The sequence below is a fragment of the Baudoinia panamericana genome (assembly GCF_000338955.1).
Source record: "Baudoinia panamericana UAMH 10762 unplaced genomic scaffold BAUCOscaffold_2, whole genome shotgun sequence".
Lineage (NCBI taxonomy): Eukaryota > Fungi > Ascomycota > Dothideomycetes > Mycosphaerellales > Teratosphaeriaceae > Baudoinia > Baudoinia panamericana.
The window spans coordinates 51860-77161 of record NW_006911258.1 but is presented as its reverse complement, the minus strand read 5'-3'; the positions used below and the strand labels follow the sequence as shown (position 1 = coordinate 77161).

The window sequence follows — 25302 nt, the reverse complement described above, 5'->3', positions numbered from 1 at the left end:
ACTGTCGATGAGACGTTCGGCAACCAAGTTCTCCTAGCGGAACAATAACGCTCTTTGCTTGCGAAAGTTTGGGAGACCTTGTCATTCAATACTCTACATTTGTCATTCGTTACAGCAGCGTGGCAAATTGCCATGTATCAAACGTTCTTTACAACGGCGTTGTGCCTATCACTCATTCACACAAGTGTCGACGCTCGAGCATATATAGCACCAGATGTTGACCAAGCGCCGGCGGTCGGCAACGAGATCGAAGGCTGGATCCCAAGACTATTCCGGAAACAGCTTCGACACCGGGCAACCCTGGACATGACCTGCAATGAGGATGCCTATTATAATTTCGTGTCGAGTGTCCCGGATGCTCAAGGGTTCTGCGAGACATATGTCAACTACCCTAATACTACACTGGTAGTAGAGTACACGCCGACAAGGTAGCCCGTTCCACCATCGAACCCTATATCCCGCTAACTGTAGCCCAGCACATACACCAACCTATACACCACCGCCGTTGTCACTTCCACTGAGATTGTGCGCACCACGCCAGGTTCGACTGTGACAGTAACGCAGACAGTGGGTGTGGTAAAGAGAGACGCTCAAGTCACGCAGCACGCACGATGGAATCAAGCACAGATGGCATCGGCTCTTTCGTTATTTCAGAGACAGTACGCCGCTGGTAGCCCTAGTAGCACATCGATGAACGCCAGCGCAGCGGCTGCCTCTACGGCTTCGGCATTCAGCAGTGCTTGCGTTTGCCATACGGCGATTGGGGGGCCTGTTATCACCTCAACGTACACTAACGAAGCTATTGTTCGTTTGGCCAAGCCCCAGATGCAGAGTAATCCTAACTGACACGTTGTACAGACAACGACGTTGGCAGCATTCGGTCTAACTACTACCACGACAACGTCCACTCATACCGATGCCACCAGTCTCACTACCACAACCATCGTCATTTCGGCGCCCCCAAGCAGTACAAGCAATGCCGCCACGACGGCTACTGCCGCTACTACAAGCAGTCCAGTCGGTGCCACTCCTACTGCCCAGGCGATTGTCTGCCCCGACGATGACGGTCAAACGGTTTCACAGATGGTCGGCCTGGAGCGCTTCGAATACATGGTCAACTGCAGCACCGAGCTTACGTCGACCAACTTCTACGGCGCCCTCAGCTACAGTACATTTGGCCAGTGCATCGGCGCTTGTTCTTCAGCGGATGCGTATTTCTCGTCACCTGTGTGCCAGGGTGTGTCGTATGGTCACAGTGCGAACGTCGACGGCTACAACTGCTTCTTGAAGACTTCATCGAATGGCAGCGTTCCCGATCCGGGATTCGACTCTGCCGAGCTTCTTCGGGTCTGGGTGCCGGAACCGGATGGCAGTACCAGCACCGAATCCGCTCCTTTTGCGACCGCAACACCAACACAGAATGCAAGCCAGCTAAGTGCTATGATGTCGAGTATGATGGGTGACAGCACGTCTAACATCCCAATGATCACCCCAGGTCCTGCATACCCCGTAAGCGGGATGCTTGTGAATGCAGGGGCTCCAACGATGTACTCGACATATGTTTCAAATGGCACCACTTTCTCAACTGGCACGGTATATTCAACCTCCTACACCAGCGGCAACTCCTGGTTCGTGTCCTACTACACCTCGTCCAGCTTGGCATGGGCCGCTGCTACCACCGAGTACGCAATTTCCGCGCAGGAAACACAGGTCAGCAGCTCAAGTAGCAGTTCCTCATCCATGTCGAGCGGCGCGAACGGTGAGAGCTATGAGATCACGGTCACAAACAGCACAGTATACTACCCCGAAGGCTACAACGTCACGGAAGTCATCAGCAACCAGACTTACGCTGCTAATGGTTCTTTGATCACGTCCTCGGCCACGACACTGTTCTTCAGCTATCAAACAGCGTCTGGTGCGAGTGGCGGAGCATCTTCTGGAGCAATGGCGAGCGTGAGCGCAACTGTCACGGCAGCATCCTCCGCAGCTAGTGCCTTTACTTCCACCTCATACTACAGTACGCAGACCGTCATTGTCAACAATGGAAGCGCTGAGGGAGCGTCTGCTTTTGCGGCAAGCGGCGCTGTGGCCAGCAGCGCCTTTGCAAGCACATCAGCAAATACCATTGTGGAAAGTTTTGCCATTGGAGGCAGCTCTGGCTTCGCGCTATCAGGAGTATTCACCCAAACGGCGAACGTGACGAGTAACGCTGTCACTGCTACGGCTGCAATAGCCAACAGTAACGGTGTCGGCGGCGCATCTTCTTTCGCGGCGTCTGGCAACATTGGCAACCTCACCAGCATGGTCACCACCTCTACCACGGTGATAGTCGGCTCCGCAGGCATAGGGGGTGAGTCCATTTTTGCTGCCTCCGGCCTTATCACCAGCGCGCCAGCGTCGGCTTCTGTCACCGTTATAGTAAACAGCGGCAACTCAGCGGGCGTGTCGGAGTTCATGGCCAATGGGAGCATCGGCGGCATCGCAGGCTCTAGCGGTACAGCCTTGTCTGGTGCCCTCGCGACATTGAGCAGCCCGCCGTTCAGCGACTCTGGAGCTCCTCGCGCTGGCACGTACAGCACCACGACCATGCCGATGTATACTGGTCCTGCTTACACTCCGTTGTCACCTGAGTCGCTGTCCGAGAACACCAGCACCTTCACCGACAGCGGATTACCGCGGCAAGGCACCTACTCCCTACCTGCCTCTCCTACCGACACAAATACGTTCACCGACAGTGGGCTACCACGGCAAGGCACGTACGCTCCGCCACTGGCTACTGGGCCAGCACCCTACCCATCTTTTGGAAACGCTCCTCGGAACGGATCGTATTCCGTGGGTACCGCGCCTCTCGGTACGGCACCTATCGGTCCAGGCACAGGACTGCCATTGCCTCTCCCGCCGCACGCTGGTGGTCCATTCATCCCAGCCTCTTCCCCGTCGGCATCGGTGGACTTCACAGGAGCGCCACGGAACGGCACCTACTCCACCGGCACGGCGCCGCCAGGTCATGGGACAGGACTGCCCCTTGGGCCGTTCCAGAACGGACCTCCATTGTTCCCACCGTTTATTCCTGCTTCAGCTCCTTCTAGTGGGTACGTAGCGCCTACAACGGCAAACGGCAGTGCGCCGGCACCCACAAGTCCAGCCGAGTCGCCATTCTCCAACAGCGAGCTGCCGAGAAACGGTTCGTATTCGACGTCGCCTCCATCAGGCACTGGTATTCTACTATACACCGCACCGCCAAGCCCGACGGCATGCGCAAACGCGACGATGGCCACAATGACGATCTTCTCGACCACAACCGTCTACGGTTGCGCCGCAACGTGTCCGCCGTCAGGATATGGTTACGGTGGCAGCCCGCAAGCATTCGGTCCTCCATGGGCTCCTAACCCTTCGCGTTCGGCGTCGACGGGCTGGGGCAGTCACAATGAGGGTAGACGGCGAGAGGAGGATTGACCGGTAGCGATGCGTGTGACTATTGGCATGCGGCATCGGCGCATTTGAGTGGGCGCCTTATTTGTGGAGAGGTCTGTGTATGGTACAAGCTCTGTGAGCATCAGTAATTATGATGGAGTATCCAAAGCATTGAGTGGCATCGTCTCAAACAAGGCGTCGTCAAGCGCAACGAAGCGTCGCTTGTCGACGTCCTTCGTTGTTTGCGCCCCTATGAGGAACTGTATTCGACTATATCGGGTGCGCATTCACTCCTCAATGGTACAGGATCGATGTGATCGTTGTTTGACATCTGCATAGCCGTTGAAACGGTTGCCGAAGCACACTCACAACGGTGGATTTACCGCCGGGCGTTCAACGTCGTTGCTTCGGATTGGTGGAGTAAACAACCGCGTGCAACGTCAAACATGGCTTGAGCATTTACGTCAAGCATTCTGTAGCAGATGCGAAGTGGAACTCAAAGTATTCATCGTTTCCTAAAGACTATGTGAAACCGGAGAAGAATAGCACCGTCAATGCACAGCGAAAGTCAAAGGCCGTAAACGTCAAAGCATCAAACCGTCGTCGAAAACAAGCCGGAAACGACTGGTGAACATCCTCCAATCCCTTCTAGCGATGACCATTGCGCCGAGTGTTGCCGATGTTGACGTATCTGGCGTTCTTCTCGTTCACAATGCTGGCTATCTCCTGCGCAAGCGTGCTCATGTCTGTCATCGCCTTCTCGATGGAGCAGCGGTACTTCTGCGGCTCGCATTGCCAGCGCTTAACATCGCTGGCGGCCTTCTCGTAGCGTCGCTGCTTGCGTTCAATCCTCTCGCAGAATTGGCACTTTTCTGGCTGGTTTATGGTCTGAAAGACAAGCTTCGTGCCGCAAGTTTCACCAGTCCGGTATTCGCGCTGACAATGTTGACGGAAGTTGCCCCATTTCCAATCGCCGCAGCTGAACTTGTACATATCAAAGAAGCACATGGTGATGATGACCGAGGTGTCTGATTTTGTTACAATCGTGCTTTGAGAGTAATAGCAGTACACCTACCCTGCGTGAACAGTCTCAGAGTGTTTTGCGGTCGTCGACCCTACCAGGTTAGTCTGGCCAGGGATGTCAGTAGGCGTCAATGAGATGCGTAGCGTCCGAGGGTGCTTCCACAGCACCAGTCATTCTGATGATCGTGCCAAGAGACATTGACCTGAGACAAGACATACCGATCAAAGGTTGCTGAAGCAGATCTTGCGTTGTCAGGGCTAGTGACCTTGAGTGGCAGGAGAGGATTGTTGGGAAGAGAGTCTCAGGGCGGCCATTCCAGCCTGCTATTTATGCCCTTGTCGAGGACGGCGTTCACCTGGATCGCTCTGTTGGCTTCGATGTCACCCTCCTCGCTTCTGCTGCGCTGGCCCACCTTCAGCATGCATGGCGTTGGTCTGGCTTCGCCTGGATCGGCCAACAGTGTTTGCCGGGGACGGCGGGAGTATCGCTCGTCGGGGCAGGTCACCGGAAACGGCAAGTACACTACCCTCATAGCGTCTTGGACCGTCGAGGTCCTGCGACCCGACATGGTTCTGCCGGGGTCCCATTGTTGTCGTGGCCTTCTGCGAGCCTACTGTTGCTGGTTGGTGGTGTGCAGCTCATCTCCTCTGCAGTTCCTAAGACGGTCATGGCAGGGATGGGCCCCTTAGTACATTCTCTAACCTGCTAACAACGACGCAGTCTTGCGACGTAGGTGAATAATGCTCCAGGTCACGTGTCTGCTTTGCAAGACACGAGTCAGGCCGTGTGCAGTCACAGCATCTTATTGGTTCTGCTGCGTCCTGTACGATTCTACCAGACATGCTTCTCATGTTGCACAAGCTCCTTGGTTACCTGGCTTGGACTGAGGCATCCTTGCGTGACATGGTCTGAAGTGACCAGAGCACGTGAGCGTGCTTGCTTAGGAACAGCCTTCAACTGTACCAAGGCGAAGCACCGCCATGAACCGGGTCGCCCGTGGTATCAGTTCATGCAGTTGCGCACGGCTCTCGGGCTTGAAGCGTCATAGGCTCGATTGGGTGCAGATACCATGCCGTGACGGAAGCACGGCTGCAGGCCAGCTACCATCGGGCTCACTGTTGCAGGCCGCATATGCTTCATGACCAAGGAGGAACGTCAAGGAGGGAGCAGTCCGCCAGTCACAATCATGCCTCAGCTGCAGCAGCGGCATCCCGGCATTCGTTGGTGATCAGATGAGGTATCATTGGTACGAAGGCCTCGCCTCTATGCATGACACTATGCGAGGACCAGCCCGCTCATCTTTGCTCAGCTGATCACTTCCCGCTCTTGCTTGCTGCAGAATGCCGCTTTAGCACCAGTTGGCTTGGTGGGTTGCGCACTATGCAGGCATGTTAGCGAAGATTTTAGGCCAGCCTTGAGTTAATGCGTTCGTGTCCCTCCGATCTTACAAGAGAAGTCCCTCCGGCTCGGTCATGGACACGCTAGGTTCAACCAAGCTGTCTCCGCTCTTGTGACGTGGCATACGGAGTATGGTGGGTCATGAAAGTCTATCCGTAGCTCCAATTTGGCTATTGTCAGTGCAGAGTTTGCAGGTACATGCGCTGTAGCAAGCAGGACTACAACGTCGGCTCCAGCTTTCTAGACACTCGGAATAACTCACTGTTCAATCGATCTACGCACAATCGCTTGCTTTCCGCAACGATCCACGGCTGCCTCGCACAGACATGCCCTGCGTACGTGCTGGCAGCGGCAGTGAGACTGCACGGGAAGCTATGGTACCATCACAGCCATGCATGCGCTCGATCCACTCACGTCTCGTGTGCTATGGATGCTGCGCGCACAATTGCCTTCCTGGTAGCCACGGCGTGAAGTTCGCCTGTTGGCCCGCCAGTAGAAGCTTGTCTGCAAATTGCTTTGCAGATACTGACGAAGGAGGTTGGGAGCCCGCATTGACATCGGCTCGCGTAGCCAAATGCTTCCCTCCAGCCTGATTGATACTAGCCCTTAGGTCTTCCAAGCATCTGTTGAGCCGATACCACTGTGGCGAACATCGCTGGAACGCTGTTTCATAATGTTACAGAAATGATTCGCCATAGACGGCGAGGACATTGATGATCAATGCCAGAGAAGACAAGATGCGGGAAGGCAGCTGACGTCGGAATTGACTTGTGCTGCACTTCCGAGCCGAGCACACGTGTCCGGTCACGGGAAGAGAGATTGACGCCGCCAAGCGGGACTTGACGGCGAAGTCTCTGTACTGTTTGATGTATCGTTTGCGTAGTAACTCCTCCACCTGACGTCTTCCACAATACGCGCCTTGACGCTTGCGCCATTCCGCCGCGTTCGATAAATAAGGCGGGAATAGTGCAGGCTTCAACAGCCAATAGGCGACAAAGAGGATGATGGACACGTCGCTATGAGTCGTGGGGGATCGTTCCTGCGCGAACGCCCGATTCCGCACCACTGGGAGGTCCCGCACTGCTTTGCTGGCAGTCTCCCATATGCCCACAACGCCATTACAACGCCGGGAATTGCAAGACAATGCTGCCTGCTTTGAGCGGCAAGTCAATTTCGGCAGCACAAATGGATGGACGTGACCTTTTGTCAAATTGGTTCCGGCGCCTCTGAGAATATCTCTCCAGATTTTTAAGGATAGGACATCCCCTAGCCCTTTCGATTGGGTCAGGTTGTCGGAGAATGGGAAGGCTGTTGAATCGGCTCGTTGTCTGCACGGTGCTCAAATTCTGCACAATGAGATAAACCCTCGAAACGGCCTTGCGTTAATCGTCGCCGCGTCGGCGCCTAGCATTGGAAACAGTCGGCCACAGCAGTATTGCGATGTTCTGGTGTCTGACCTTTCAAACACGCACTAAGTTACTGAGGTGTTGTTGCAGCGGCAATGTGAGACATGGAATTGGGCACGAGCCATCATGCCAAGCATCACGACAGCGCTCCCCATCGTCACGAACATGAACACCACCAATGCTACGCTTGCTAACCTCATCCTGCAATGCTACCCATCTATGCCCATGAATTCAGAAGAGCTCAGCTCATAACATAGGTAAACACTGCTGGCATCAAGATGGATATCATTGGCCCGTACTCGCGGCAAAATGCCACTCCAGATACACCTCACTCGCTGCTATGCCTGCCAGACGAGCTGCTATTGAGGCTGCTTTATTTTTTTGACATACCTGATCTACTCGTTACCTCTCGGGTAAGCAGCACGATCCGAATAGCCTGCTTCGCGAGTAGTCTTTGACTTCCCGCAGACATCGCGCCGGTTGAGATGGCTGTCGTTCGACCCACTGCTCCATCGCATCCGGTTGCGGTACTCACAAGCAAGGGTCAACTACTTATTGGTAAGGAGGCCGCCTCTGCACAGTCTGCAGCCTCCGAACTCAACGATATATCTCAATAGAACAGTACGTTTCGCGCGAAGTATGTGTCAGGTGGGTCCCCCAGGACATACTAACTATACATCTACCTAAACAGCATGTCGCTGCAAGGCGACTACACTGGTCCCTAGTATGCATACGCTTGAGTCGCTCACTGGCACGACGTCCAAAGCTATCAACACTAATCTCGGCCAACATCCTGCCAAAAGAATGTTGCAAGTACGATCGACGCTCCGGTGAGGTTATTTGGGGCCAAGGCGTAGCAGGTGGTCTGGTTGAACGTAGAAGGCGTGTTGAGAGAGAGCATCTACGCGAGGGGTTGCGCGTGTGGCTCGAGCGAAAGGCTCAGGAAATCCGGGCGCGGCAGAAGGACGCCGTTGGCGGAGTCGGCGTCTTAATATGGAGATTCTCGCGCAAGATGAAGCTTGGCGAAAGCCGGAGAGGCTGTGAAACATGCTTGGAGGGCCCGAAGAAGGACAAAGTTTCGGGTCTAAAACGATTCTTCGAGACAATGGGTGGAAGCAACTCGGCCCCTTTGAGCATCTACACACCTGCAGACAATCGCCACGCGAGAAGATCACGAGTCTAGGCCATGGTTCACAACTAACCGATGAAGGTCGCAGTACCGCTGCCGCAGTAGCGAGCTGGTAGAGTCGTTCGGTCCCAGGCGATCATTGACGGATAACATAAGTGATAGAGCTCGCAAAGGAGTAGAATCACGCTCGCAGCGTGTTGCTCCACGCGTTATATCTTGTACGCCTCAATAGCTGCAGTCGCGACCCTGGCTCACTGGTGTCTTCCTCCCACTGCTCTTTGGTAAGAAGCACTGTATAAGCGACCCCGACTTCGTGTGAACTGAACAGCCACGAGTGCCTCGGAGAAGGTTGCTTCTGCAGGTCAAGGATCAAACGGGCTAGGGCTTGCGTCTCCACTTCCAACGGCTGCCGCTCGGCTTCGCAGACAGTCGCTAAGAGCCGTTTGACAATGGCAAGGCACTCCATCGCGGAGCCGAAGAGCTCCCTACGCCAGGCCAACTCCGACTGCGGCAGTTGGGCAAGTGACAGCCGGACACAGTGGGCTTTGTATTGCTCGAGCCAGTGAAGTAGGTCTGCGTGCAACTTTCGGCAGCGACTTTCCAAGGTGTATAGTGGTGGGAAGAGGAAGCCGTCACTGTTGACAGCTTCGCCAATGTCGTGCCACAAGCCCGGAAGCGCAATCATGGCAAGGCGCAACTTCACGGTAAGTGTGCTGCACTGCGTCAAGAATTTTGTCTCGGTGCTTAACGACAGATAGAGTTCCAACCATTCGGGCTGTTCGAGATAGCAATGTGTGTTGTTGAGCAGACATTCCGACACGACTCCGCCAACATGCGCTTTGAACAGGGCTTGCTCAAACTCCGTCTTGAAGCGTGCGACTGACCTGTGACGCACGAGTCGCGCAGATCCTTGTACATGGTGAGACCAGGCAGTATCTCTCGAGGGGTCAAGAAGCTGGGCTGCAGATCAGTATCTGCAATAAGAAGAAGGATCGAAAGACCGACCTCGTGGAGACTCAGCAGCTGTGTGGCGCATAGTACATCGGCACTTACAGCCAAGGAATCGGAGTTAAGGGCATCCTGCAGACTGCGAAGTGCCTTGCCATACAGCCAATTGCACACCGCTTGGCACTCTTCTTTCGGTGCCAGAAACGTGTGTACCCTGGCAAGCAAACAGTCTGTGGCAGCCGTAAGACACTCGCTCGAGCCATAATACGCAGGAACGTAGTCCAGATATGAGCACTTCTTGTGGCCGAGAAGAGACGCTAAGCGGCTAGGGTCGGAAGAGAGCATAGCGATTGTGCTCTTGCCCACGTTGAAATTGGTCAGTATCGCCAAGCTTGTGAGCTCCAGCCCGAATTTTGCGCAGGCACGCTCGTAATTTGGATAAGGCGCCATGGAACGCAGGACAACATCGCACGCCACATCTTTGTCAGCCAGGTAGGGCGACACACTTTGCTCGTCACATTCATTAAGTACCAGTGTTCTTGAGGGTTTAGTTGACGCAGTGCGCGCATGGGTCGAGCCTGATAGGGCAGATTTCCGAGCCCTTGATCTGGCCTGGCTGCTGTCAACCGTTGGCGATTCACTGCTTGGCATTAAGACTGCTGCCCTGATTTGGGCGGTGGAAGCTTCCGCATTTTCGTACACCGGCAACTGGCGCATATTGACTCGACCATAGCTTCCTCTTTTCTTTCGAGCGATGCCCACGTCTTTCATGGCTTGCTTTCGTATGGTCGTCCTAGCCTCCTTAGGCACCTTTGGCCCGTTTGAGACAATGAAAGGGAAGCTGATTTCTGTCATTGTGAGAGACATGATAGCCAACAACCAGGTCCACGATGGCTGCAAAGGTCACTTGCTGTAGAGCCAAGCGGCTTAGGAAGTTCTTTCATGGAATATGGTAGAAGACAGTTTCTGGGAATACTATAGCGGAGATACCCTTCACCACTTACTCAGCTTGTCGTGTGAGAGTTGTCAGTTCGATCAGCCGTTCCACGCAACAGTGAGCCAAGTGGTTGTTCGCCGTTGTTGCGTACGAAAGGAAGAGCTTCTAGCGAGCTACTTGAAACGGAGAAAACGTGGACCCGGGGTACTGGTACCTGTTCTCGGCATGGTCGCTTCTGCATTTGCTTTAGGCACAGTCTCACCTGCCGGTATTTCGGCCCTAGCGTTAGGTAGCTCTTAGTAAGCGCTCGTATTTTTGGTTGCGGTAAGAAGACCGGCGCTATCTACACTCCGCAAATTGCACGATTTGGGGTTGCCGAGACATATTGTCCAGGCTTCTTCGACGATATCGCAATAGAGCGCCGAATGGAAGAAGGGGGCCGGTCCTCACCGCACATACGGTCAGAGGCTTCCGCAAGATCAGGCATCGTCCAGCCCTAGGCCCGTCACAGCTCCCAGAAAATCCGCGCCTCTTCCACCAGCATCCTGCTCCTGTAGCAAAGCGTTCACATCGATGCCGCCAGAGGTTAAGTATCGCTCACTGACACCAATGTTGACTCTCTGGCTTAGGAGCCCCTTCAGTTCACTCCTCGTTGCGCCAACCTCAGATTTTGACAGCTCACGAAGCTTGCGCTCCTTGGCTTTGCGGCCGCTGCCTCTCCCCCTCCGACCACTGCCCTGCTTCTCCATTTCCTCGCTATCGTACTCAACCCCCAACTCGTCCGCAGCGGCTTTAAAGAAGTCGTCAGCACGGTGTTCTTTCTCCTTCGCGAGGACCGCATCAGCCAACTTCTTTGCAAGGGCGGCTCGAGGTTTAAGACGTGACACCACCCGCCGGTCAATGTCAAGGGTCCGTATGAAGTAACCTTGCTTTGCCACCTCCATACCACTTTGACCGGTTGCTGCGGCTGATTGGGCGTGCACTTTAGCGATCAATCGGCGAACACCAGCAACCTCCTCGGGGCCGCAGATGATGATGCTCGACCCAGGTTGGCCGGCGCGAGCAGTGCGCCCAGACCGGTGAACGTATCCATCTGCAGCTCGAGGAAGATGATAATGAACAACAAGTTGTACGTTGGGAATGTCGAGTCCTCGGGCAGCAACGTCGGTGGCAACCAGCACGGACGCGGAAGGCTTGTGGCTGTTCGAACTTTGGGTAAACCGTTCTACGGACCGCAAGCGTGCCTTTTGCGGCATGCCTGAATGCAGACCCAGGGCCTGAATGTTCAGATTCTGCAGAAACGGTGTGATGCGCCGAACTGCGTCGATCGAATTGGTGAACACAAGTGTGCGCGCATTTGGGTGTAGTAGAAGTAGCGCGTACAGATAGAGATCTTTCTCCGTGCCGCTGCAGGAGACGAGCCCTTCTTTCAAGCCAGTAGCCAGCTGCTTGAGTGGATCGACGTCAATGAACTTCGGCTTGTCCTCCCGAAACTTTAGTTTCGCGAGTAGGTAGGCTAGGGACTCCTTGTTGCCAAGGAGGTTGCCGGTACTTTGACCTTTGCCTCCCAACTTTTTCTGCAGCCCACGATCGAACGTCGCGGAAAAGACAAGAGTCTGCCGAGCCGGACGAGAGTCGCCAGCATCCGCTTGCACAGCCGCCTCGTCGTCTTCTGAGTCGTGCCGCCTATATAGAGCATCCAGAATCTCCTCGACCTCCTTATAGTGGCCCTCACTGAGCAAACGATCGGCCTCATCCACGATGAGAAACTGTATGCGACTGAGTGCATCCAAGGTGCCCTGGCCAGAGCTCATAACCTCCCATAAACGACCAGGCGTACCAATAACAATGTCGGCAGTCTTCAGTAGCCGTTGTTGTTTAAGAATCGACAGACCTCCGGTTACAGTGGCGATCGATGGTCCGTCAAAGTAGTCGCTCGAGCAAAGCGCCCGGAGATGTTTGTCCAATTGGTGGGCAAGCTCTCGTGTGGGAGAGAGCAGCAGTGCAAGAGGGTGTCTGCCCTTCGATGGCACATTGTTCCTCTTCGAGCGCAGTTCCAGGAAGCGCTCTAGTATCGGAATTCCGAAAGCAAGCGTTTTCCCAGAGCCTGTAGATGCTTTCCCAACAACATCGTGACCACCCAGGGCTTCAGGAATTGCAGCGCGCTGTATTGGTGTAGGGTTGCTAAATCCGAGCCGTGCAAGGGAGGCGAGCGTATCCGGTGATAGTTTCAGAGGTCGCCAAGCAGATACGTCTATCATGCTGTTTTCAAGAACGTCCGGCAGCACTTGTAAGGCGGCGGTTGAGGTCTCATTTGGCTTGAAGCGTTTCGCAGAAGGTGTTGCCTTCGACGCTGTCTTGCGGCCATTTCCAAGGTGATGTGGCGTATCGTCCCAGCCTTCCCAAGCGTCTTCATCATCGCCGTTGGAGCGGGCATCTTGCACGCTGGACTTTCGCACGTCGTTGGGCACATATGAAAGCTTGCCGCTGGACGGGTCACGAACTACCTCGACATCGTCCACTTCCTCGAGGCCGAAAAAGCCTTCGTAATTCTCCAAACGATCTGGAAGCTTGACCTCCTTCCAGACAAGCCCGTCAGCGGCAGTCTCACGCTTACGCTTGATCACTCGGGCCATATATCTTTCGCGTTGATATTACATGAACTTCGCAGCGTTGTGACTTCTTCTTTGAATCACGTCCTGCAAAGCGGCATCAAATTCGAGATGTGGCGTTCAATTTGCTCCAGCCACCGTCGAATGCCGCACCAGACCCGAACGCCACCAACACGGGCGCGGTTACCATTAAATGACATGCACAAAACCCTCATCTTAAGATTTGCACAACATGGTAGGTCAGATCGAAGTCGCCCTGTCGCTAGTCTATACATGAAACGATATGTAGCAAATCGAACAGACTCAACAGGCAGCATGCTTGGCCTCATGTTTAAACAGAGCTCCTACAATGGCTACGGCAAGTTCGAGAGACATTTCGAACATCCAGCATCTCTTGTCACAGTATGTCACGCAGTTGGTGGATGGCTGCGGCAGTCCCTCCTGTCGCGAGTCCCAATGTCATACTGGACGACGGAATCTAACACCTGCTCATCAACCCATACGCAAGTACACAGTTCGCTCCGCTCGAGCAATTGCCCTAGCTTTGGTCGGCGGACCACATTCGCAAACACATTTGTGCCAGTATTGTACTCGGTCGCGCTTAGATACGAATGCCGAAGTGCAATCGAAGACGAATGAGCGACGTTATGACACAGGCTCCTTCACACAGCTGATCTCACAGACACCTAGTGTACGAAAATCATGCAGCCGGACCAACCATTTTGACATACCCGCAGGCGACAATGATCTCGAGCACTATCTCAGCACGCTTCAGCCACTCCTTGATCATGTTGACCCGAACACATCCCATCCGAACATTCGTAGTGCCTCGGATGCATCACGCCGCATATCTGCTTGCATCTTGAAGTGTCTTGCGGATGTACCGATAGATATCACAGCTAGCGGTGGAGCGGTGCATGCGTGTATTGCTTATGGATATGCCTACCCGCCCCCAGGAGCTCCTGTACCGGGAGCATTCGCAAATCCTAGCGATCCCAAGATCTCCCGCTTCCTGGATTACCTTCACCACGGACCCGCAAATGCTCTCCTTGCTGCTGCTTTGAAGGCTCTAGCAATGAGAGTACACCTTGAAGAGAAGCTTGCATTTCTTGATCATCCTCTCTATGTTAACGAGAGCGAACACTCGACTTTGAACAGTGAGCAGCCCCCGCGGGATGTGCGTGGCACGCTAGACATGTTGATATGGACGTTGTCTCATACGTTGGACACGGAACGATCGCCTACGCTGATGATGTGGACCAAAAAGTTGTTCTTATCGCATTGGGACGGCTCCTCCCTGATAAGAAGAGACACGACCGCTTATGGCGCCCTGGTCTGGATGCAACGATGCTCGCTGGAAACTTGTTGTGAAGAGAGTGTAAGGTTGTGTACACTTGCAACCGCGCTTGACGAGGTCCACGTAGCGGAGACTTGGCTCCATCGCCCGCGCACCGCGTCTGAGGCCCAGCATCTGCTCTCGTTCCCAGTAAGCCAGCTGCACAAACTGTCTGTGACTGGATCCGCTAACCAGCACTTCTCAGGCAGTGTTCGACGTCACAGAGCGCTTGGGTTATTTTAGAACTATTAACCACTTGAGAATGCGTAAAGCACATTCGTTGGCAGTGAAAGCCGTAATGCTCCGTCGCCAATTCGTCTCTGATGTTGACGATGGTGAACTCGGTGATCAACTCGAACACAAAGAAACACCATACCTCCTTCTGCAGGTTAGTCGCACTAATATATTGCAAGACACTTTCGATCAGCTTTGGCAGCGTAGAGCCAGTGAGCTCAAACGGCCACTCAGAGTACGCCTTGGCGAAGTCGACGCTTTGGATATTGGGCAAGATCTTGGAGGGGTGCAAATCGAGTTCTTCAACCTCTTGTGCAGAGAACTGTTCGCAGAAGCGGCGCAGATCTTCACCACAAACGTCGCGACAGGGTTGAGCTACTTCCGCCCTGGGAGTTTGCAGCCTTTGTACATGTTCGAGACGGTTGGCCTACTCCTGGCGCTGGCAATCTACAACGGCATCACCATTCCGGTCAGCTTCCCACGCGCATTCTACAATATCCTCATCAATGGCCAATCCTCAAACATACCCTTGGCTCCACGAAATCACATACGCCTCGCATCACGAAGCAACCCAATGGACGCCATCAAGGACGGTATCGACGACGGCTGGCCACAGGAGCACAGCTCGCTTATTTACATCTTGCAACAGCAAGATACGGATCTGGGCCTGGAGTGGAGCTTTCCAATGGAAGCAAATGGCTACCGTCTGTACGTAACCCGGTTACAAGGTGATCGGCTCGATCATGACGACGAAGTGGTTGGTGTTGACCACTCTGGCCCTACGGATGGTGCACGAGAGGTTCATGGTGGTGTGGAAACCCTAGACTGGCCTGGTTGGCGGTTTGCGGACGCTCCATCCAGGCCAGTTGGGCGCGATCAGTTGGGCGACTACGTAAACACTTATGCTTGGTGGTTAGCGTATGGCTGCGTCAGGCCACAGTGGCAGGCATTCATGCGAGGTTTCTATCGCGGTATCGATCGCGAAGACCTCGCACTGTTCACGCCAGCGGAATTGAAGTCGGTTGTCGAAGGCTCGACGCATCTGGACATTGACGAGCTGCGGAGAGCAGCACGGCATGAAGGGTTTGACGATGATCTGACCTACATTGATACGTTTTGGGACATTGCCAGCAGGTGGCCGGAGGAGACGCAGAAGCACTTGCTCAAGTTCGTCACCGCTGCCGAGCGGGTTCCGGTTGGCGGCGCAAGCAGTATCACCTTCATAGTACGTCCTGGTGTCGCAGAAGACCCGGAGGCGCTACCGACGAGTTCAACATGCTTTGGTACGTTGACCTTACCCATATACCCGAGCGCAGAGGTGTTGGAAAGGAAGTTGCTGTTGGCGATTGAGTACGGTATGGAAGGGTTCGGGACCGGATGAACGCTCAAGTGGTGGGATTGTCGTCCTTTTCGTGTACACTTCTCTGCTGGGCTTTCGTAACTCCATGGACTTCGTCTAAGTCGAATGAAGGCCATCCGCTTGTATCTCTATTAAAATGCGATCGCGCCGCCATCGATGACCATATCAGCGCCATTGATATAGCTCCCGGCTCTGCTCGCTAACAGCACACACATGCCGTCCAGCTCACCCACAGCACCCATTCTGCCCATCGGGTTTCGGCTCGCCCAGACATCTCTCGCTTCTTTGATTGAGCCTTCGCCGGCATTAAGAATGGTGTCCATATAGCCTGGCGAGATACTGTTCACGCGGATGCCATGAACAGCCCATTCAGCCGCTAAGCTTGACTTTAGAGCCACAACGGCGGCCTTGCTCACGTTGTACGCTACCTGGGGCTGCGGGTAATTGACTCGATGAGCGGAGATGGAAGCTGTCAGCGTGATGCTGCACCCGCCCTTCTTCTGCGCAGCCATTTGCCGTGCTGCCGCTTGAGCACACAGGAAGGAGCCCGTGGCGTTGACATCCAAGGTCTTGCGCCACTGAACGTCGGTCATGTCCATGGCGTGAACGCACCCGACGATGCCGGCGAAACAGAATAGGTGATCAACGCCGCCGACCGTTTGCACGACGGCATCAATGCCTTCCTTGACGGCTTCCGCATCGGTCACGTCGACCACTACGCCGAAGACACGGGCTTTCGGAAAGTCTTTTGCTAGAGTGGCGAGTTGATTTTGTGATGAGCGAAGTGTCGACTCCAGATCCCAGAGACAGCAGCCAGAGGCACCATGTTCAAGGAGTGCTCGTGCGGCTGAGAGACCGAGAGTGCCGGCGCCGCCTGTGACTGTTGTCCTGTTAGCTCGAGTATCGTTCCGGCTGATGGTCGTTTGAGCATACCAACAACGTTACCCTCTACGGCAAATCTTGCTTTAGCTCTATCGTCGGTGCTTAGAGTGGCGGGTAGTGGTGGAGGTGGAGACGTGAGCGATGTAGGGGAAGAGGCATCAGACAATGTCATGAAAGGAAGCGTTCTCGAAGCAAGAGAGTCTCTGTCGGACATCTTACGTTGTGTCTCGCAAGATAAAGAGATGAGGATGCCACCAAACAAGGCTTGTTGAATACTATCCCAAGAGGATATGTATGTGTAAATCAAGACGTGTAAGGTACACAACGAATTCTGCTGGACACGGCAACTAGGCATGGCTCCATCGCCGGCGTAAAATAGTACACTCACGTTCCAGTAAATGCCGTACAGATCAGATCGACTTCGAGGATCAAGCTGCTGGTCAGAAGTGGTCTCGAGGCCTCATAACGCACCAAAAAGATGGTTCGTACGCAAGGACTCTAACCTGGTCGAAGCTATGCTCCTGCAACTTGTTCCGTTGCGGGGAATCGAACCCCGGCCTTGTCGGCACTTAGGGACGTTTCGTCCGATGAGAGCGACAAACTGTGAAGGTGTTAGATGCTGACGGTTGCGTTGTTGTGGTGGGGTCGCTTACTCCTAGCCACTAGACCACAACGGATTGCTTGATGATTACAGTGTGCCCGTGTTTAAATATATTAACTATCAAAGATAGAGCCGAGTAGCGCCCGGCCTGAACAAACATATACTACATCATGGATTCAGCATTCTATATTGACGCACATTGACAGCAAGATCAAGACAGCCTTGTTCGGCAAAGAGGAGATAGAGGGCACGTATCTGCCCCTGCATGTCACCATGTGTCCCTTCCCTCTATAGAGGTTGTAACCGTTTTCTACTGGTATCAAGGCAGGCATGGGCTCATGCCACAAACCGTCGCGGACAATCACAACCCCGAATAAGCAGCCATGTGAGACATCAGTCCGCCTTCACTCGCATTACTACTCAGTTGCGGTCCGCTTTATCTCGACTAAACCCATGGACACGACCTGAACTGGAAACGTTCGATACGAAGTATTCGCCACACTCAGCTCTGGTAAAAGCCCCGCAGACGTTCTTTGACTATACGAACAAGCAGACGATGCGTCCGACATTGCACCCTGCGGCGGCACAGGGAATCAAAGCTGTCCAGCAAATGCTCGGTCTCCGGCAAGATGTATCGCAAAAGACCAAAGCTACTCCTGCCGATCCAGTCCTCGTCTGCATCGACTGTGAAGCATTCGAGCACGCCCAACAAAAGATCACCGAACTCGGCGTCGCAGTGCTAGACACGAGAGACATTGACCTCCACAACGTGGACGCGAGCAGCAGCACCTCCAACTCATGGGTCGCGAAGATGAAGTACGCCCACTACCGACCCATCGAGTACGCGAATCTACGCAACAAGAACTTCATCAAAGGCTGCGCGGAATCCTTCAATTTCGGCACAACCACGTGGATACGAGTAAACGATGGCAAACAACTACTCAAACGTCTATTCGCACATCCAACCCATCTGCCACAGCTAGCGGACTTTGCCGTCACTCCTCCAACGAGCGAGCCTCGCAACGTCGTCTTCGTCGCCCATGGCGCGAGCAACGACACGGCCTACCTAAAGCAACTCGGCTTTGATATGACGGCGGACGCTGAGGTAATTCGAACGGTCGACACGCAACTACTCGCTGGCGGCTCGAAGAAGCACGGCGTGAGCTTGCACCGGCTGATGCTAGCGTTGGAAGTCGAGGCGGTTAATCTGCATAATGCCGGTAACGACGCTGCGTATACGCTGCAAGCGATGGTGTTGATGGCCGTGAAGGAGTTCCAGGCGCCTGGCAGCGTTGCGGCGGGCATGGCGAGGGTTGCTGGGAAGTTACCGCCTCTGCGGTATAACCCAGTCGTTGCGCCGCAAGTCTGGGCTGGCACCGCGATGGGCCCCGGTTATGACACCGATGCTGGGAGGAAAGCTGCAGCAGTTGTCCGCGCAACGACTTCCATTAGTGGCAAGAGGGAGCGTACGCAGCGCAAGCATGCTACAAGAGCCGCCCGTGGCGGACAGGCAACCGTCGAGGGCATGAGTGCCCAGCTGCCCTTGCCTTCCATGCCAGGTCATTCCATCTCGCGCTGAAAGGTCTCAACATCAGAGTCCAACGGACTATACTTCCATCGTCATCAATGAAGCATCTCCACGACCTTCGCAGCCATTCCAACCCCTTCGCTTCGCAAGACCACTCATCGTCAAAGCGCCCCGTCGATGCAGAAACATGCAGCGGCGACGGCAACCAGAGCAAGCGAGCAAGCCTGCCCAACGTGCAAGACGCCGATCGGAACGTCCTCGCGTCAACTGTAACATTCGCTTGGAGTATTGCAACCAAGCTCGCGCTATGGGATGGGCTAGCCGCAGACCGCGCTGGTGTGTAGAGCGTGCGCGTGGGAGCCAAAACAGGCCAGTGTAAGCCCATCTTGCCACAATGCCAAGTGCAGTGGAGTCCACTAGGCCATGCGATCTTCTTGCTGATATTTGCGCAGATGCGAAGCGTTTACGGTTCGGTCTCGGCTAATGATAATCGTCTCGATAGGACAGTCCGGATGAGAAGTGCTGAAGGTGTTGACGGGAGCTCTCTAATCCGAGCCTTTAACCGGGAGGAGGGCGTTTATATGGTTCCGACCACTTCACCGACCGCGCAAAACCTCAACCAGATTATCCCAACCCCCGAGATCATAAACATTCTCCACGTCCCCCAAACTCCACACCCTCGTCCACAGCCCCTCCTGACCAACTGGGGGCTCGCCATCGTTCGTCCTTACGACAACCTGATCACTCTCCACCGGCCAGCGCACCGCGCCTACCGCGTCGCCATCCTCATCATCCTCCGAACCTAAACTCAAAGCCGGATTCCCCACCTCAGGGACCCGCCCAACCTCTCCCTCACCTCTGCGAGCGCGATTGTGCGCCTTCAAAGCCTTTCGTGAGGCTTTAAACACACAACCCTCCCCCATATCATCCCGCCAATCCGCCCACTTCTGGGACTCATTCGTCGTCATCCCGGCCCAGATAAGATAGCAATGATACCCCAGCAGCGCCAGCGGCATGGCAGCAGTAGAAGCGGCTAGTAAACCCACTCCCGCAATTGGTAGCCCGCCGCGGTGGATGGCGTAAGCCATTGCTTCACCTAGCTCGCTCCAGTAGCCGCGTTTGAACAGAACGTTCCGGTTCCGATGGGCGAGGAAGTAAGGGTAGAGGAGGTAGTAGCTCAGATACGCGCCGTAAAGTTGTAGTAGGCCCAGGCTAAGGAGCAAAGCGAGGAAATACCGGTAGTTGCCTCGTCCCAGACAGTTGTTCACCCAGGGACAGTGGTGGTCGCATTTTGCCACGCAGTGGCCGCAGAGGGAGCAGTGTTTGCTTCGGGCCGGTTTGGGCAAGGCACAAGTCCGACATTGCGGGCCGGGATGGTAGAGGATATGATCAAAAGGGTAACCCTGGAGGCGGTAGTTGAGGTTCAGCGTGGTAATGTAGTGGGAAGTATGGGTTGCGCAAAGGTAGGTGAAGTAGTATGGCAGACCGAGCAGAAGCGGGATGGGGAGAAGAAGGCTCGTTGGCAGAAGGTGGATGGCGTGCCAGAGGAAGAGGCCGGAGCTGCCCGTTAAGAGAATGAGGAAGATGATCTGACTGGGTCAGGACAGAAGAGGAAAGAGCGAGTTACGAGACTGGCTTACCAGCACGATCGGGTTCCGCTCGTAGAAGAGGTAGTGACCGAGTCGTTTACTCTTGACGATGATGCGTCCGCCAGTCACTTTCTGATCGACGCGCTTGAGAGCATTAGGGATGTGGACGAAGAGTGCTTGTTGCAGCCAGCCAATTGGGGTCTTCCTCAGCGCTGGAAGCTGGCCGAAGAGCGCAACGAAGGTGAGCAGCGAGAGGACGAAGATGGCGATTACGATGTTCTTGAGGGCGCCCATGGTTCAGGTAGGCACGCGGCCATCTGATATTACTTCAGTAAGAAGCATACATGTAATCGAGCAGCGTAAAGTCGGAAGTGGGCCTTCGCTGCATGGGCGGGACGGAGAGGGTGCGGTCTTGTGGGAAAACCTTTGATAATCTGGCAAGCAGCCTGGTCTGCCTTCTCTGGCACTACCGTATCAGACAAGACGGCCGGGTCATAGTACGCCTGCAAGAGGAGTATTTCAAGACGCGGCAAGGTCATGTCGAGGCTCAGACAAGTGGCAGATATAAATTCGTGCGATTATTCGACATGCAAGAGCGAGCAGCCAATCAGAAGCGGGCGCACTTGCCCCGCCAAAGGCGATCGAACGCGCCTTCCCACGCGTCAAGCAACTCACCTCATTGCACCTCGAGACGTCAGTCGGCGTGATGGCGACAACGACACCTCTGGTCATGTCGCAGACCAACGGGCATGGCCCTGCGATCGGCGGCCTCTTCGCCGGCATCGCTTTCTTCCTCGTCCAACGCCTGCCATTGCGAAGCACATACATCGACAAGATCCAAGCCAACGGCGGTCGCGTAGTGAAACTCGAACAGCAAGCAGACCACATAGTCGCCGACCATGTGCGCAAGGACTGTCCGCCTGGCAGCATTAGCTACACCTTCATCGACGCCGCCATCACCAACGCGCAACTGCCTGACCCGGACCAGCACCGTGCGGGCCCGATAGTGGGAGCGGTGCGGGAGGTGGGAAGCGGGTTTCCAGGCAAGCAGACCAAGACTCCCTTCACCGGAGAGGACGATCGTGTCCTGTGGCAGTGGGTGGAGCGGGCAAAAGCGCAGGGTGGCAGGGTGAAGGGGAATGAGATCTACAAGCAGCTGGAGGAGGTCAATTCGCGGCATACCTTTCAGGCGTGGAGGGACCGATATATCAAGAAGCTCATGGACCGCCCGCCGCCTGCTATGCAGGTCCGCGTACCCGCGAACCCGCCGCCTAGCCCTCCTACTGCGCCGGATGAGGAGCCAATCGCACAAACGCCACGAGCAAAGAAAGGAAAGAAGCGGAAGGCGAAAGCAATCGAAACGGTGGAGGACCAGCTGGACTTCGATATGCTCATGCACAACGCTGAAGACATTGTGCTGATTGGGGAAGATGTTGAAGACAAGGCGTGGAACGCGTGGGCTGAGGCATATCCGAGCCGCTCGGCGGAACAGTGGCGCTCCTTCTGGGAGCAGAATGTACTGCCTGTCTATCGCGAGGAACAGAGGGTGAAGCGGCGGGCGGCAAGGCAGTCCAAAGAGATTGGGGAGATGGCTGTAGAGGCCGAGCCGTTGCAAGGCGCGAGTAGAGCATCGCCGCGGAAACAGGAGGTCGCGAGAACAGAAGCAGAGAATGCTGTACTGGAAGACGCGGAGCCCGAGCCATCCTCACTCAACAACATGCCAGACACTCAACAGCAGGCACGCGAGCCAAGTGCAGCTATGCTTGCTCGCAAGCCTACCGAATCGGACCAAGGAGAAGTTTCAACATCCACGCTAGAGCTCCAAGCCGCAGTCGGCATTGCTCTGCAACAGCAAGTCGACGCCACCTCGGCACCCCCTACCACCTATAGAGATCTCGAGTATCTAGTCCTGCAAACTTCGGAAGCCAACAAAGAAGCGCAGCATCAGGTGTTGGATGAGCTGCGAGACGGAGACACAGCGACTTTGGGCCGCAGAATGCTGCGCACATGGTCGTCGGATTTGCCGACTCCGGTTGCGAACCGGGCGCCCGAGGACCAGCTTATGCAGGAGGCGGTACGGGAAGCCTTCGAGTTCCCCGGGGCGGCTCCGCAAATGCCTTCCGATCTGCCTACATCTGAAGCGAACCGCGGCGCTGAGCAACAGTTACGACGCGAGTCGCTAAATCCAGTTGTGACTGATGACGAACCGCTAGTGCCTCAAGACAAGCCCGTGGTAATCCATGAAGATTCGTACGAAGACGAGTCGCAGCAACATAGTCAGCGCAACGTCACCTCGGTCATCACAACACAACGAACCCGGTCCAACCCGCCTACGTCGGAGGCGAATCGCGACGCTGACGAGCAGTTGCGGCGTGAGTCGCTAGAGCCGGTACTGAGCGATGATGAGTCGGAAGACGAAGACGGGTCTGAGGACGACGAGGATCAAGACATAACCATCTCAGAGCATCTGATCGAAGATGGCGAGGTGGAAGACGGTCTGCCTGGCGAAGACGTCATTCGACCTGATGACAACGGCGGTACCGCGCTTACACAGGCGAATTTGGAAAGCCAGCAAGCTGGACTTAAGCCTAAGCCGCTGCGTGCCATTGATTTGCCTGAGGACGAGGAGATGCATGATCAAACAGACTTTGCGGAGTATCTCGAACGACTTGTTGGGCAGCAGAGGTCGGACGAGGGTGGTGCAACGCTTGAGAAGACGGACGAGCGCGAGGTTGAGAGGCGAGAAGAGGCTCTTCAACTTGTCGCACAACCGGAAGTCTCCGCGATGCAGTCGCGATCCGACCCACTGCTTGAGCTGACACAGTATACCGACAACGAAGGCGAAATCGTGTCCCCTGAAGACGTCGTCGGTCCTGCCTTTCCCTCCTACAATCCCGATCCCGCTCAGACGCGACCTGCGCACGATACCGGCTTCAAATTCTCACAAAGTAAGGAAACGGACGCGTTCGGCAACATACCTCTATCTTCGCCACAGGAAGTCGACGAAGTCTTCATTGTGAATGCGCGGTGGCCTCATTCTCCCCCGCGGCTGCAGGCTGAGCAGAGTCTACCGGAAGCGCTATCGAGGCCTGCAGGTCAGGGTGTGCAGTTCGAGGAGTTTGAGACGCATGTCGTGTATCGGAGTTTCAATGCCGGTCTCGGCGAGGGGTATGCGGTAAGGCCTGAAGTGCAGGAGGTGGAGGCGAGGTATCCGGCTCTTCCGCTAGATTTGACTGCTAGGCCTGGTGCGGATGTGGGCGATGTGGTTGAGGTGCAGTCGCAGGTAGATGCTTTGGGTGAGCGTAGTGCGCGGGAAGTCGTGCAGTCGGAAATCGATGCTCTGCTTGAGAAGGATGAGCAGGGCGCAGGCTTACATTCGCAGCCGGGTCCTCTACTGGAGCGAGAGGAGCTAACTGATAACTCTGCTACGGTGAATGCGGAGACTGGAGGTAGGCTTGGCGTGCAAGAACGGATCAAGTCGGATTTTGCAGTCGCACAAACGAGAGAGGAGCGGGATGCTATGGTGGAGCATGACCACGAGGCGGATACCCGCGGTGACGACGACGAGAAAGATGAAGGGGAGGAGATGGCGGCGGATTTAGCGGTTTCGGGGGCTGAGTGTGACGAAGGCGAAGATGAGGAGGAATCGATTGACCTCGACCTCAGCGTACCACAACCCGATGACTTCTTTGGTGATGAGCCCAACGAGGACAATGGCCATGACGAAGAGGAGCTGGATCTTGGCGTACCTGAGCCTGACGATGGCTTCGACTTTCACTCGTCGTCCGCCGATCGCCTACTTGCAACGGAGGCCGTGCAAGACTCCGTTCCAAACCGGCCATCTCCTATAAAGGCTAGCCTGCGAGACGATACTGCCGCACGAAACAAGCACGAAGCACTCTTCGGTTATACTATTCAGAAGCAAGCAGAGGCACAAGTAGTGGAGATCTCTTCCGCAGAACTCTCGAGTTCACCATACCTGAGCCCTGAGCCTGCGCCTTCCGAGGCTGAGGACGAAGAGCTAGTCAACGGCAACATCAACGCACTGGAAACCCAAGACATACTCAACACCGAGACACAAATACCCGATCTGGGTGTGCCTCTGCCACCTGACACAGACTCAGAATCAGATGACAGCCTACACGAGCTACAAGCCAGCCTTCTGCGCCAGTCTCAAACTGCAGGCCGGCAACAGCCCAGCGCGCCTCGGTCAGAGCAGCAGCCCTCACCATTACCAAAGCAACCCAACCACCCGACCACCGCGGCGGCGAAACCTCACCCCCAACCTCCATTCCAACAACCACCACAAGCCCACCCGCACCAACCCACCAACTCGAACGAGACTCACGCCATCACCACCCCCACCTCCCTAGACGACTTCATAACCACCCTCCGCCTCCGCCACTCCGTCCCGGAATCCACCGTCATCTCCGCCCTCAAAGCGACGTGTCTCCGCCCGGAGCTCGCCGAACTCGTCGTCCTCGAGCAGAAAGCCGGACGCGGACTCCCGGACGACGTACCCGGTGTTTGGTCCGCGGAGGACGATAGGATGGTTGAGGGCGGGAATGCGCTACTCATGAAGCGGTTGCTGGTGAAGCATCGCGAGTGGGCGGAGTTGGAGCGGCGGTTGGAGTTTTTGGGGGAGTGGAGGGGTGGGGCGTGATCGTCATGGTCATCGTGGGACTCGCGACTGAACGGGGGCTTGGGTAGAAGAAGCGAGGGGAGAGGGGGAGGAGAGTGTACGTGTAGTTTGTGGTTTATTTCATGACATACATCTTACTCATGGTTCCTGCCTAAACTCACGTCTATCTGATCGGAGATGCGGCACGCTGCGATAGCCAGACTTGTAACCCCTCCGGTTGGTTTTCCCCATACTCGAACCTGAACGCCGGTGATCCCCGCAG

The 25302-nt window shown here is 55.2% G+C and overlaps 12 protein-coding genes and 1 non-coding gene across 13 annotated transcripts; 5 read left to right on the top strand and 8 right to left on the bottom strand.

Annotated features, from left to right (window-relative positions):
- Positions 1-306: 306 nt before the first annotated feature.
- Positions 307-3456, top strand: BAUCODRAFT_144875 (uncharacterized protein; the record flags this gene model as incomplete). The annotated part of the gene is made up of 3 exons (XM_007674981.1): positions 307-428; positions 477-804; positions 859-3456. 3 exons carry the CDS (start codon positions 307-309, stop codon positions 3454-3456), a joined length of 3048 nt encoding a protein of 1015 aa, XP_007673171.1.
- Positions 3457-3912: 456 nt separating this feature from the next.
- On the bottom strand, positions 3913-4738 carry BAUCODRAFT_128283 (uncharacterized protein). Its single transcript, XM_007674980.1, has 3 exons — positions 4657-4738; positions 4490-4542; positions 3913-4442 (listed from the first exon to the last, which is right to left on the bottom strand). Exon 3 carries the CDS (start codon positions 4420-4422, stop codon positions 4063-4065), a length of 360 nt encoding a protein of 119 aa, XP_007673170.1. The 5' UTR covers positions 4423-4442; positions 4490-4542; positions 4657-4738; the 3' UTR covers positions 3913-4062.
- Position 4739: 1 nt separating this feature from the next.
- BAUCODRAFT_119035 (uncharacterized protein) lies at positions 4740-5006 on the bottom strand (the record flags this gene model as incomplete). Its single annotated transcript, XM_007674979.1, has 1 exon — positions 4740-5006. One exon carries the CDS (start codon positions 5004-5006, stop codon positions 4740-4742), a length of 267 nt encoding a protein of 88 aa, XP_007673169.1.
- A 2580-nt stretch (positions 5007-7586) lies between these two features.
- BAUCODRAFT_50733 (uncharacterized protein) lies at positions 7587-8344 on the top strand (the record flags this gene model as incomplete). The annotated part of the gene is made up of 3 exons (XM_007674856.1): positions 7587-7655; positions 7711-7863; positions 7934-8344. Coding segments are annotated over 3 exons (633 nt in total), but the record flags the coding sequence as incomplete, so codon positions are not given.
- Positions 8345-8770: 426 nt separating this feature from the next.
- BAUCODRAFT_337272 (uncharacterized protein) lies at positions 8771-10512 on the bottom strand. Its single transcript, XM_007674978.1, has one exon. The coding sequence runs from the start codon at positions 10184-10186 to the stop codon at positions 9116-9118; it is 1071 nt and encodes a 356-aa protein (XP_007673168.1). The 5' UTR covers positions 10187-10512; the 3' UTR covers positions 8771-9115.
- On the bottom strand, positions 10455-12935 carry BAUCODRAFT_29794 (uncharacterized protein). Its single transcript, XM_007674684.1, has one exon. It carries the CDS (start codon positions 12890-12892, stop codon positions 10736-10738), a length of 2157 nt encoding a protein of 718 aa, XP_007672874.1. The 5' UTR covers positions 12893-12935; the 3' UTR covers positions 10455-10735.
- Positions 12936-13217: 282 nt separating this feature from the next.
- BAUCODRAFT_119031 (uncharacterized protein) lies at positions 13218-15819 on the top strand (the record flags this gene model as incomplete). Its single annotated transcript, XM_007674977.1, has 2 exons — positions 13218-14354; positions 14410-15819. The coding sequence occupies 2 exons, from the start codon at positions 13218-13220 to the stop codon at positions 15817-15819; spliced, it is 2547 nt and encodes an 848-aa protein (XP_007673167.1).
- A 110-nt stretch (positions 15820-15929) lies between these two features.
- Positions 15930-16852, bottom strand: BAUCODRAFT_62570 (uncharacterized protein; the record flags this gene model as incomplete). The annotated part of the gene is made up of 2 exons (XM_007674876.1): positions 15930-16678; positions 16732-16852. 2 exons carry the CDS (start codon positions 16850-16852, stop codon positions 15930-15932), a joined length of 870 nt encoding a protein of 289 aa, XP_007673066.1.
- Positions 16853-17211: 359 nt separating this feature from the next.
- BAUCODRAFT_t5 lies at positions 17212-17357 on the bottom strand. The gene has a single exon. It is a non-coding gene; the product is annotated as a tRNA-Gly (tRNA).
- Positions 17358-17942: 585 nt separating this feature from the next.
- BAUCODRAFT_56010 (uncharacterized protein) lies at positions 17943-18545 on the top strand (the record flags this gene model as incomplete). The annotated part of the gene is made up of 1 exon (XM_007674866.1): positions 17943-18545. A coding segment is annotated over one exon (603 nt), but the record flags the coding sequence as incomplete, so codon positions are not given.
- A 328-nt stretch (positions 18546-18873) lies between these two features.
- BAUCODRAFT_336754 (uncharacterized protein) lies at positions 18874-19245 on the bottom strand. The gene has a single exon (XM_007674976.1). The coding sequence runs from the start codon at positions 19083-19085 to the stop codon at positions 18888-18890; it is 198 nt and encodes a 65-aa protein (XP_007673166.1). The 5' UTR covers positions 19086-19245; the 3' UTR covers positions 18874-18887.
- Positions 19246-19405: 160 nt separating this feature from the next.
- On the bottom strand, positions 19406-20692 carry BAUCODRAFT_64138 (uncharacterized protein; the record flags this gene model as incomplete). Its single annotated transcript, XM_007674947.1, has 3 exons — positions 19406-19611; positions 19666-20398; positions 20450-20692. The coding sequence occupies 3 exons, from the start codon at positions 20690-20692 to the stop codon at positions 19406-19408; spliced, it is 1182 nt and encodes a 393-aa protein (XP_007673137.1).
- Positions 20693-20804: 112 nt separating this feature from the next.
- On the top strand, positions 20805-25049 carry BAUCODRAFT_571495 (uncharacterized protein). Its single transcript, XM_007674975.1, has 4 exons — positions 20805-21761; positions 21951-21992; positions 24411-24568; positions 24709-25049. The coding sequence occupies exons 1-4, from the start codon at positions 21105-21107 to the stop codon at positions 24944-24946; spliced, it is 1095 nt and encodes a 364-aa protein (XP_007673165.1). The 5' UTR covers positions 20805-21104; the 3' UTR covers positions 24947-25049.
- Positions 25050-25302: the final 253 nt, after the last annotated feature.

Excerpts from the sequence above, each read along its gene's own strand:
- BAUCODRAFT_128283 (XM_007674980.1), bottom strand. The coding sequence starts at position 4,422 with ATGTGCTTCTTTGATATGTACAAGTTCAGCTGCGGCGATTGGAAATGG.
- BAUCODRAFT_337272 (XM_007674978.1), bottom strand. The coding sequence starts at position 10,186 with ATGTCTCTCACAATGACAGAAATCAGCTTCCCTTTCATTGTCTCAAAC.
- BAUCODRAFT_29794 (XM_007674684.1), bottom strand. The coding sequence starts at position 12,892 with ATGGCCCGAGTGATCAAGCGTAAGCGTGAGACTGCCGCTGACGGGCTT.
- BAUCODRAFT_336754 (XM_007674976.1), bottom strand. The coding sequence starts at position 19,085 with ATGTTACAGTTGACGCGAGGACGTTCCGATCGGCGTCTTGCACGTTGG.
- BAUCODRAFT_571495 (XM_007674975.1), top strand. The coding sequence starts at position 21,105 with ATGGCGACAACGACACCTCTGGTCATGTCGCAGACCAACGGGCATGGC. Across the intron at positions 21,762-21,950 it reads AGGCGAAAGCAATCGAAACG|CGGCGGGCGGCAAGGCAGTC; the intron begins GTGGAGGACCAG and ends CAGAGGGTGAAG. Across the intron at positions 21,993-24,410 it reads AAGAGATTGGGGAGATGGCT|GACGAAGAGCTAGTCAACGG; the intron begins GTAGAGGCCGAG and ends TCCGAGGCTGAG.